This window comes from Monopterus albus, unplaced genomic scaffold (genome assembly GCF_001952655.1).
Source record: "Monopterus albus unplaced genomic scaffold, M_albus_1.0 scaffold87.1, whole genome shotgun sequence".
Lineage (NCBI taxonomy): Eukaryota > Metazoa > Chordata > Actinopteri > Synbranchiformes > Synbranchidae > Monopterus > Monopterus albus.
The window spans coordinates 1,199,501-1,212,298 of NW_018127967.1; the positions used below are offsets into that span (position 1 = coordinate 1,199,501).

Genomic DNA, 12,798 nt, shown 5'->3' on the forward strand with positions numbered 1-12,798 from the left:
GGGTTTTTTTTGTCTTTAATCCATAATCATCAAAATTGAAACAAATAAAGGCTTGAAATATTTCACTTTGTGTGTAGTGAACTAATATAACATACAAGTTTCACTTTTTGAAACAAATTATTGAAATAAATGGACTTTTCCTTGATATTCTAATTTTTGGCACATACCTGTAAGCCCCCAGTGTTCTGCAGCAGCGGACAGCACATTGTCCAGGTTTTCAGCTGTATGTCACTCAGATCTTGCTTTAGTTTGAAGAACAGCACTCTGTAATCTCCATTTGCTTATATAATGGCAGGTGACTGTCACATACGATCCAGTTGTAAGTGCTGCCCATGCATCAGAGAGACCTTTAAAACACTTGTCAAACAACTGCTAAGCTCACATGGTATTTAAATGCCAAAATTGAAAACCGGTTACCTACCCAACAAATGAATATCAGAATATTTGGATATTCAGGTCCAGGCTAAATTCATGCACAGTTCTAAGGTCTGAAGAGACTGTATGAAATCATACAGGAGAGAAGCCAGTCAGCTGAGTTTGTGGCAAAACCTTTTCCACTGCTTGAACGTTGTTCCATCTTTTACTGCATATGATAATTAATTCATAGTCAGAAAGTAGAAATGACATTCATTACAAAATGATTAAATAAAACATTTCAAAATGCACCTGCATTGTTTTGTATTTTGTGACTTTCAGTCAAATAAAAGACTATTTTTCCAGTCATATATTTCAGTTTTCTTAATAAATAAAACATTGTCTCGTGAACCCAATATTGTGTATCGGAGCCATGGTTAAAGATGCTCATTGACAGCCGAACTGTCTCCTGGGTTGAATTATTCATGTTAATAAATAGTGAATGCAGCGGTATCGGAAGACTCCCAGGCACCGCCAAAGGGCGTGAGTGTGTTTCCACAGAGGTAGGAGATTACAATTTGCTTAATTGGATCCATGTTTCTCTCAATTGCAACATTTTTGTGTGTGTTTTAGTCCCTACCATGTTAGATGTGAGGAACAAATGCGAGGCAAAAGTAACAACCTTTTTTAGAGACACGTCCTTTTCTTTGCTTCGTTATCTTAAGTGACCAGTCACCAACAGATTTCACATTACAGGCGTTAATGCTCAATCTCCCCCCCCCCCTTGTTACTTCCACTTTTGTTTTTTTTTTTTCACATAACACTTCACTCACTGAGGAAATAGTCCAACAGCTCCACCTGCAGCCGTAAAGATCAAAGATCAAAGATTTTTTATTGTCAAGTCACTATATGTGCAGGACATTCAGAAAAATCAAAATACTGTTTCTCTCTCACCTAATGTTGAATGCCCATACCATTTAAGAAACTAAAATAGAATAAAAGTAGAATAAACACAGAATAAATAGAATATCCTTGGAAGGCTGAAGTAATTAGGATAAGCTAAATGGTACAACCTAATAGGCTATGAAGAAACTCAAAGCCACATGCAAACAGTGACAGTAGTGCAAATAATAAGATTGCCAGGTGGTCAGTGTATTATCAGGTGATATCCTGTGGGGTAGGAACCTTGGTGGAGATGTTAAGTGCTGGAGTGAGCGGGGGGGGAGATAATAAAGTGAACACCGGAGAACAGCACTGAGCACATGGTCGTCTGTATTATTGAACCCAGCTACGTCGATATATATATATCAAAACTGAACAGTCAGCATCACCAGGGATGTTGGTGATGAGATGCATAATAGCTTATGAAATAGCTTGTCGCTATTGTTCCTCCTCCATGTTTATTTTTATTGGTCTGTGAGGGGCTGACACTGAATGATGTCAACAAGCCATATGAAGAGGAATGAGAAGTAAATAAATAAATAAATAAATATATTTCTGATCTTACTGTTCTGACAAGAGTAGCATAAATAGGATATTTGATATAAATCTAACCTAGGACTAAAAGTGGCCCAGATCTGACCTGAAAAGACATCTCAGGACACTTTACAAAATAAGGTCTAGATCTTACTATTATTATAATAGAGGGCAACCCAACAAATCCCCCTTGAGCAGCACTTGATGACAGCGGGAAAACTCACTTTAACCAAACAAACCTCTGACAGACCCTGGCTCTTGGTGAGAGAAAAGAAAAGAAAAGCAACAAGACACAACAAACAATCAAACACTGGTCAGGTTGATGTGGCCGGTGACTGCTCATCAGAAACAGAGAGCTCCAGGGCCAGGGCAACCTGCAGAAAGGTACAGGGAGAGAGACAGAGAGGACACACTACGGGAGAGAGGAGACACACAGTGACATGTAATGGTGGCATATAAAAATAAAATGGAGAGCAGTCACCAGTTTATTTAATCCTGGGTCTGAACCCCCCAAAATGTTTGAATTGTTTTCATATGAAGCTTAACAAGACTAAAATTGTAATCAAAAATAATTGCTGACTTGTTCATAGATTTGATGTTTTGTTTTCTGCTTATTTCCATTGATTTAGTTGAATAGATTTTGTTGTCAACAGACTGACTAATGAAAAGATTCAGTTGGTTTACATGCAGTTTTTCTGTCATATACAGTATATAGGACAAAAGTGAAAGTATTTTAAAAAGACAGTGTGAATAGATGGGTTAATGTTAAAACATTCTAGTGGAGATCAGAGATCATTTTCTTGAACTTTAGGTTGTACTGCAACTAAGTTCTATGTTCAGTTCTAACTAATAACTGGAGCCAAAAACAACCGATGTAAGCACACAACAGTTATGTAGTGATATTCTTCTTCTCAAGGTCAAAGTATTTATTTGTCATATGCACAGTTAGGAAACGTGTTTCCCTGTACAATGAAATTCTTACTTTGCCATCCACATGAATGCCACATAATACAAATTAACTATAAAGTAGATGAGCAGTAACACAAATCTAAGGCACTTTAAAGCAGCAAGTGAAAGAAGCACAATAAAAATACAAGAACACAGTATAATGTAGAGAGAATATATGCTTCTGTGGATTTTACTGCCGGTTGGCAACCAGCTAGTGATATTCAAGGAAAACATTTGTTTTAATCAATTACTGAAGCAACTCAAAGTTCAGTAAAAAACAGTGTCAGGTAAAAATATTGATGTTTGCACATTTTTAAAGTCAGTGTAATCTATTATGTCAACTCTTTGTGGCAGCCCTGCTTCAGTGTGGAACAACGGGCAGTTCACACATGCAGCCCCTTGTCTATATCCCTGCAGTAAGATATTTTGCATTGTTAGGTACCTGTCAATTATTAACTCAGCCTGAACTGTTTAATGCCCTGTATGCAGTTCAAAGATTATTTGATAAATGACAGAGAGGCTAATACAAGAATGATGTGGAAGGTATGTTGGAGTTTTATTACATGTGGTGCTGGACCTGATTATTTGACTGATTTGATGTTTGTTCTTTGGGTAGGCATTCATTCTTGAAATTTGGTATTCAGAGCCCCCCCCCCCCCAAAAATTGTGGATTCAGTTCCAGGTGAAACCATTTTTTGGCATATTGTTCTAACATTTATACCCATGGAAATTTATACCATCTCAGCTTGGAGGTTTGATATCCCTCTCATTCATAGCCAAAGGCTGGATATTAGGGATGTAATGATAGTTGTAATTTCACGATATCACAATAGAAAAACTTTTCAATATTGGATGTGGCTGTGACAGTATCTACCACAATATTACATAAGGTTATTTTGCTAGTATTAAACATTCAGGCTGCAGAAATGTGAACAATCCATTTGTAAAGGAATCATTGGGGGATTGCTGCAGAGGCAGTTGTCTTGAGGTTCTTGCGTCTTTGTCTCAAACAGATGACTTCTCATGACCATTTTAAATTTGTTCTAATCAAGGTGTTAAGTATTTTGTCCACATCACTTTATCATACATCACCTTCTTTATTAATTTTGTCTGATGATTCTGGTGCCAGCTTTTAATGACAGAAGTTACTGAATCTTGTTGTGTCTCCACAGTATTTCTGCTATGTACACTTTGCCTCTGCAATATTATTCCTGCCACTGCTTCAGAATTTTACGAAATATCATAATGCCACAACTACACAACTCTGCATAGGGCTTTTAGTGTGAAACGACAGATACAGGAAGTAGAGATGTACCAACACCTGGCTGAGGAGAGAAGGAGAGAGAAAGGAGAAAATGAAGGAAGAGAGAGCACAGTAGATTGAAGTATAGTAACTAATGTTAAGTCAGATTTAAAAGTCAGGGTAAAGAAAAATCTGTGATTTGTTTTAAACACAGTATACATATCAGAAAGTAGTTATTGAAAATGTGAAAAGAGAACTGTGTAGTGCTGAATTGCATATTTCACAAAGTAAAAACATTCTAGTGGTAACACTGCTCCAGTTAGACATTTCTGTTGGCATCTTCATTGTAAATGAATGTTTTTCTTCACCGTCATATTTGTATTCTTCCAGTTTTGCACCTGTCACATGATTGAACATGATCAACATACCCACTAACTCGCTGTGAATACTCTGGCTTCTAAGATGTATAAGTGGCCGTATTCTCACTCCGGTTCACTCGGACATTACGTGGACTTTGTACTAGGAAGCTGGCAGGGTAAAGTCCACTTAATATCCAGGGAAACTGGCTCAAACATTTGCATTCTCACATACAGCTCTTCTGGGTAATCATGTCTTGATAATTTCAGGGTTCCAGTGAATGTCTGAAAAGGGCTTTAATTTTCTGCCTTGGTGTGTACTGTAGGTGATTTCTTTTTTCTGCTGCTTTTGACTTCCCACAGAATAGTGGAAGGGTAAAATACATTTCACATAGTACCAATCAGGAGGTTGGCTTAGCTACACTGAAATGCTTCTTCATAACCAATTAGCTTGTTCTTGTCTTCTCTGTTTTTGTGTGTGACTTTTACATTGACATTTTTGGAATGGAAACAGCACTGTTGATCTCAGCATCTTTACTGATTTTAACTTGCGTCTTCTTTTTCCAATAGCCAAATATCCAGAAATCAAGTCGTTGATGGGTCCTGACCCCAGGCTGAAATGGATTGTGTGCATGATGGTGGCAATACAGTTTTTAGCTTTCTACCTAGTCAAAGACTTGGATTGGAAATGGGTTTTGTTTTGGACTTATGCCTTTGGCAGCTGTCTCAACCACTCAATGACCCTTGCTATTCATGAGATCTCCCACAACGCTGCCTTTGGAAACAGCAAAGCCATGTGGAATCGATATTTTGCCATGTTTGCCAACCTGCCCATTGGTCTGCCCTACTCTGCCTCCTTCAAACGCTATCACCTGGACCATCACCGCTATCTGGGTGGAGATGGTGTGGATGTGGACATCCCCACTGATTTTGAAGGCTGGTTCTTCTGCACACGGTTCCGCAAATTTATCTGGATTATTCTGCAGCCGCTGTTCTATGCCATCCGGCCCCTCTGCATCAACCCCAAACCCATCACTCATCTGGAGCTGACCAACGTGGCCTTCCAGCTCACCTTTGACATCCTGCTCTACTGGCTGTGGGGAGCCAAGCCTGTGGTCTACATGATGGCTGGCTCTTTGCTGGGGATGGGCTTGCACCCAATCTCTGGTCACTTCATAGCTGAGCACTACATGTTCCTCAAGGGCCATGAGACCTACTCTTACTACGGCTCCCTCAATCTGCTCACCTTCAACGTGGGCTACCACAATGAGCACCATGACTTCCCCAGCATCCCAGGACGCAGACTGCCCATGGTTAGTACCGATCAGTGACTGTGGAGATCACACACTTTTCAGTCATATGCACTGCATTTCCATTATGTACAGCCATGTTACTATGTTTCTGTGAAACTATTTAACTGGAAATGGGGGTCATACTAGAGCCTGTCATTTGTTTTTAACCACTACACTAATCCCAGTCTACATTGGTCGAGAGGCAGGGTCCACCCTGGACAGGTCTCCAGTCCATCACAGGGCTGACACTTGGAGACAGACAACCACACACACCCACACTCACTCCTACAGGCAGTTTAGAGTCACCAGTCAACCTAAGCTGCATGTCTTTGGACTGTGGGAGGAAGCCGGAGTACCTGGAGAAAATCCAGGCAGGCACAGGGAGAACATGCAGACACCGTACAGAAAGGCACCGGTTTGATCAGAGCTCGAACCCAGTACCTCCTTGCTGTGAGGCGACTGCACTGTGCAGCTTCATTTCCAGCCATTTAATGTTGAATCTTGGGTACCGCTAGATTATCTTTGCACCCATCATAACCCCAAATAGTCTTATTATTTCAAATGATAAAACCAGAGAGCCTCTTCCTAAGACGAGGATAGTTCATGAACGCGCACGCCTCCAGCGGACGTCTCAAAAGTGGACAGCAGGACAAACCGCAACAGCATTAATTAATATGAATTCCTCTTCCATAGATAGGTAAACAATGGTAACCAATGAAAAGAGATGTGCAACACTAAAAAAAAGTTGGTAGTTGAGAAACCCCATATTTTAACTGGCATAATGCAGACATAGTAACTTCTCCAGCCTTACAACTATTCTCTACAGAAACAATGCATTAACAGAAACACAACGTATGCAGGTTTTTTTTTTACTTATCGGTGAGTTCTACCGAGTAGTGGAAACTTTATTCCCTTTCAAGTAGCTCCAAGGTCAGTAAATCCATCCAGTGATCACTGCATCTTCCTCCTCAAATCCCTCACGTTACAGGTAAACAGGTAGTGTTGCACTGACAAGAACATCATGGATCATTAGCAAGGGGTTGTGAAACTTGTATTAACAGAGTTGCTTCGGCACGGAAGTACAACATAGGTACAGCTCTTTTTTGAGCTTTCAGTCATGTTTAAGATGATAATTCATTGTTACATTGTAGTTAAGTCAGAAAACACAGAAAAGCATGCAATCAGCACCTTGATTAATATTGAGGTAACGACAGTTTAATGAGTATCTTGTGAGAATAGTTGTAAAAAATGTGCCATTTGTTATTTCCAGAAAAAGAGATTTTTTTATACAAAGTTATATAATAATTATAATAACGTTGTCCCCAGCCTGTGCTGTTTAAATGCAAAATGAAATTGAATGTTAACAGATGCTAACTTTGTATGCTAACATGGTAGACTTTCAAATCAAATCAAATTTTATTTGTGTAGCGCCAAATCACAACAAAAGTCATCTCAGGACACTTTACAAAGTAAGGTCTAGACCTTACTGTTATCAATATTATTACATAGGGAAAACCCAACAAATCCCCACTGAGCAAGCACTTGGCGACAGTGGGGAGGAAAAACTCCCTTTAGCGGAAGAAACCTCCGACAGACCCTGGCTCTTGGTGGGCGGCCTTCTGCCTCGACCGGTTGGGGTGAGTGGATAGAGGAGAGACAAAAGAAGAAAAGTAACAAGACACAACAAACACTCAAACACTGATCAGGTCGATGTAGCTGGTGACTGCTCGTCAGAGACATAGAGCTCCAGAGCCAGGGCAACCTGCAGAAAGGTACAGGGAGAGAGAGAGGACACACTACAGCATAACTAAGGGAAGGCTCAGGGTCACCTGATCCAGCCCTAACTATAAGCTTTATCAAAAAGGAACGTCTTAAGTCTAATCTTAAAGGTAGAGAGGGTGTCCGCCTCCCGAACTGAGACTGGGAGTTAGTTTCATAGGAGAGGAGCTTGATAGCTAAAGGCTCTGCCTCCCATTCTGCTTCTGTGGACTCTAGGAACCACAAGTAAACTTGCACTCTGAGAGCGAAGTGCTCTGTTCGGATGATAAGGCTCTACGAGGTCTTTAAGATATGATGGAGCCTTGTCATTAAGGGCTTTGTATGTTAGGAGAAGGATTTTAAATTCTATTCTGAATTTTACAGGGAGCCAGTGGAGAGAAGCTAATATGGGAGAGATATGATCTCTCTTGCTAGTTCCTGTCAGTACTCTGGCTGCAGCATTTTGGATTAACTGGAGGCTTTTTAGGGAATTATTGGGACATCCTGATAGTAAAGAGTTACAGTAGTCCAGCCTGGAAGTTTGTATTTTAACATGCTAAAGGTACCCAAGTTAACATGCTACATTATTCATACTAAATGCTGGCATGGTAAGTGCTAAATGTCTATATGCTTGTATTCTTATTTAGGACTGGATTTAAATAAGATTACAGTCAGAAAAATAAAGCCCCACCCACACCCATGGATAAAAAGCTTTTAGAATAGTTTTTTTCCTGCTGCCTCACCATCCCAAATACACACACGCGCATATTTTTCTGGCACCTATCTAACATAATAAAAGCAGAAAAAGAAACATTCTGCAGCAGTAAAGATAACAGACTATGTAAACTACTGTGACTAATGAGAGCTGTAAAAGCCTCATCCAGATATGGGCATGTGGCACGAGGCATGTCAGTTGGCTGTTAAAAAGTGTGTACCTCAGATCCTGTATTGTGTTCACTACAAAGCATTTACAGGCAGGTCTACACTGTAAAATGGAAAAGGCTCTTTGAAATTTACGCTGACATCTAAAGGCAGCATTGAGCAGTGTTTTTTCTTGGTTTCCAGGTGAAGAAGATAGCAGCAGAGTTTTATGATGACTTGCCACAGTACACATCATGGATCAAGGTCCTGTACGATTTCATCATGGATGATACACTGAGCCCATACTCGCGGATCAAGAGGAAGTTAAAGGGAGAGTTCAAACTGGAGTAAGAGTACTGAAAGCTTCTTTGGAACAAAGCCGCAGCCCAGCTCTCGCTCTCTTAAATTTAACAGCTTCTACAGGTTAATACATTAAACATTTGGGTTGTGATTGTGTACAAGTCTTGAAATGTGCTTTTCCTCCAGGAAGAGAATAGTTTGACATATTTGTTATCTAGGTCAGAAAGAACAAGGCAAGTAAACTGTGAGGTTGGAGGTTGTTCGTGTGATGATGGGATGTACCTGGAACTGGCTGTACAAAGACATGACAAAGATTAAACAGATCAACTTAATATAGACATCTAAATTGCCATGAATGAAGTAAGACTATTAGCTAGATTGCCCTGAAATCTCCCACAGGATGAATTCTAATCACTTATATAATTTTCTGACTACAAAATCTCAGTTTGTCCAGCACTTCACACTAACCCCCAGATGTCCACTGAAGGCAGCTGCACTATCCTCAGGCACTTTCACATCTGTCAGAGAGGACTCTGCTGCCATCTGTTGTGTTAATGTGCATTGGACATGGGACTGTGATCAGTACTGAGTAGAAGACTTCTGAATATTCAGGTATGAGCACACTGCTTTAAGACACTGCTTCTGAAACACTGCCAGTGGCCTTTCCAACCATCCTGGAACCGGAAGGTGATGCAGCCATAACCAGTGGACATTAGGGCTTGTGACACATTCATTAGCCTCACCTATACTTGGCATACTGGCACAATAAGTAGGATAGTGGCCAGACTAAACATTACACCGGCTGAACATTGAAAGCATGTTGTTAACATATAACTCAGTCCCAGTTCACAGCCTCACAGAGCTGCTAGCATAACTATAGATCAGTCTAAGATGTGTTTGTCCAGCCAACACCAGAAACCATCTTCAACATGTCTCTACAGTGTGTCAGAGGTGTTGTGCTCTGCAGTTTGTCAAACAAATGAACTGTATACAACCGAATGCACTTGGACACCTGCTTCCACTTTGGACTCCACGGCTGGAGGTCGACATGAAAGCAGCTTTGCTAGTGTACATGGACATCGACTAAAAGACCGTCATCATTATGATCCCTCCATATGAATTGATTTAATTGCAGCATATTACATTGTCTTTTTGATGTGACATGTAAGAGTTCCTATTTTCTGGCCTTTTTCAACCCTTCTACTTTTAACCATGTAATGCATTTAAGCACCATGACCTTGTACAACCTCCTGTCAAGCTTCCATGCAGCCTGAGTTTAGTTCCCAGAAGGGTCAGTCTGAGGTCATTTTGTATGAGATCTAAGTACGCTACTTATCAGTGCCTCAGGCCTTAAACCAATGTTTATTCGCTTTTATGAGAGACTATATGCTAAGAATTCAGAAATACTTGATGTAATCACATTGCTGTTTTAGGCTGATTACACAATCAGTATATTTAATAAGAAGTCTAAAGCCAATAAAATACATGGAAGAACTTGCTGTTTCCCCAGTCTAAATGTTTTCCTGGTTAGTGTTAAAGGCTTTGATCAGTATTCAGACAAAAAAATCTTCAGTACCTGGTGGCCTCGGTGAATAAAACACTGCTGAATGTTTGATTTATTTTTTTCCCCCCAGAGCTTCACATGTTTGCTTCGAGGCTGGACCTCCTTTTCCCACACAGTGACACCTATGTTTTGTGTATCTATCCTGGATCTGCAGTTGTATTCAACCATGTCTGGCATCGATAGAACAGGAATCAGCTCAATGCCTTGTTCTGGACAGTGTCCTGTATCAAGCTCCTTTTCTCAGTAATGTTTAATTTAACACATTGAATATCTTGTAAAGCATCGTCCAAGGGAGATGATATGCACCAACTTTATACATAAACAGTTATTTAATTTATCAAGCACCACCTTTTCAAAACTGTGGAGGTGTGTTCCAAAGTAACAGAGTGAATATTACTGGCCCGTTACTAAAGAATGAAATCGGGTGACACCAGCCCCCACTGGTCTTACCATTGTAGAGATGGTCTTCTTCAAATCTATTCCATGTGAACAGGACAGTCCAGCTTTTAAAAAGTGTTTTATTGGAAAATATGGGTGTATTCTGACAGAGAAAAAGCTGTTGCAGGAGAAACTGCATTTGCTTTTTATATTTTAGTACCCTCTTTGGAGCCTGTCTTTACAGCCTCGCTGACACTAAGAACATTCTAAATAAGTCTGTTTCCAACGACACTGGGCCAGTCGTCCAGTTCTGTTAACTAATCGAAATCAAATAATTCATCTAAAATATTCTAAGCTCCTTTTTCAAGTGCATCCTTAGACCACTGTGCATGATAAACAAAATAAAAGGGCTTTTCAATTCATTTTCAAGTGTTGATCCATAAACAGCAGCGGTTGCACTTCATGCTTTGTCATAACTGTGTTTCTGATGCTCTTATTTGTTTGAGGTGTTTCAGTCAGCCCTGCATGTCTCCTGTTCAGGGCAGCTGCACTATGTTAAGTCACATGGGGACAGGTTGCAAATGTCTGGATGACGGCTGTCTGGTCAGATGAGTCCCATGTCAGCAGCACCACAGACTGATGTTGACGTTATAGCAGGCCAGTGGGATCAAGTGTAGATGTAACAACACGTTCCCTGATGGTTTGTCCATCCACAGCTACACCTGCATGCAACGCAGCATTCATTTTTTTAAGTTTTAAGCCGGGCAGTTCATTGTTGGCCTTGGAAACAGTTGGTTAACCAGACAATCTAAAGTATACACACAAGTTCCAACAGCGCAACGTTCATCTGATGATGAAGGCTGATGTGGTCGAAAGCAAGCAAGTAAATGGACCTTGAGTATTTGAGTGTGTGCTGTTCTCTACGAACAGTATCTGACCCGGAGGATAATTCTGACACCTTCTGTCCTAAGACTGTAATTGCAGCTTCTGTGTCTCTTAGTGACGACATCATTAACGTGAGCCACATTCTGCATACAGCGTATCTATTTAGACAGGATGATCGTTTCTCCTCGATTTAAGTTGTTTTGAAGGCACCTTCGGTATGTAAAAGCTATTGGAAAAACGTTTAAGTTAAGTAAAGGCAATGTTTAAGTTGAAAGCATACTCATTTATCATTACATTCTAGGATTATCAACGGGAGAAGTTAAGACACACTGTTAAGCAGTTATACGTTATTGTAGACGCTGTTTGTACACGCTAAGAGCCTTTGTATGCACATGTAAACGTGTCAGTAGATGCTGTGCATTTATTATGTTATTTGTGTTTCTATAGTTTTACGTCATTCCACGGCCAGCAGTAAAGTGTAAAAGTCCATTGGTTGTCTGTGGTCTGTGGGAGACGTTATCTGTCTGTCGAGTCAAACAAGGTCTTTTGACATAGAGGACAGAACAGTGTTTCATCACTTGTTAGTGGCACTAGAAGTGTTTGATGAATTTATGATCTAACATTTTATCCATCTGATTCACAGTGTATGGAGTAGCAATGCACATTCCAGTATAACACTGTTACAAGTCACAACCTGAAAAAATAGAGTTGAATCAACTACTAAGAAAGGTAAGATTAATACAAGAGTGCTGAACTTCATCTACAGGCATTCACTTTTTTGGTCACTCAGTGTACATCAGTACTGGTACTGTAAATGTCTGTGATCAGACTAATACTACAATGATGGGGACTTTAGCTCAGAAGCGATTAAACATACAGGTCATATTAGGTGAAACTGCTTTGTGTACTTAGACTCACTATGGGCCAACTGCAAGTCATACAAACATAAAGGCCGAGTTTACAATGCAAATTGTGACCAAATACAGTCACCACTCTGAACGGCGGGTCTGTCCTTTCACTCTGTAGCATAGGACAGACCTTTGTCTGTATTCACTTTGTGTACCAAGGCCCAGGTACTGGTGCCTGGCTTACACATACATGAAACACAGCCAGCCTTAATGTTATGGACTTTTTCTACAGTGAGAATGTGTGGTGTTAAAGGCTTGCAGGTTCCAGACACTGGGCTGCTTAAATATCAAATTTATTGAAATATCAAATAACACCAAGTTCAAAACAGATAAAATATAAGTGCATCTGTATCGTTTGACAGAGGGATAGTTTTCAATTTTGCAGCCCTTGTCTCATCCAGCCCTTTGAAGGAAGCCATTTGTGCTTTGCTGTCCACTGATGCAGGTTTTACCATGCGATTTTCGTGCTGACGGT

The 12,798-nt window shown here is 40.3% G+C and overlaps 1 protein-coding gene across 1 annotated transcript in view; it reads left to right on the forward strand.

Moving 5' to 3' along the window:
• degs1 (delta(4)-desaturase, sphingolipid 1) overlaps positions 1-10,082 on the forward strand; it is a 12,482-nt gene extending 2,400 nt beyond the window's left edge. The window contains exons 2-3 of the mRNA XM_020607586.1: positions 4,948-5,690; positions 8,493-10,082. Of these exons, the coding sequence (XP_020463242.1) occupies positions 4,948-5,690; positions 8,493-8,639 (890 nt within the window). The 3' untranslated portion in view covers positions 8,640-10,082. The remainder of the gene's footprint in view (positions 1-4,947; positions 5,691-8,492) is intronic.
• The last annotated feature ends 2,716 nt before the right edge of the window (positions 10,083-12,798 follow it).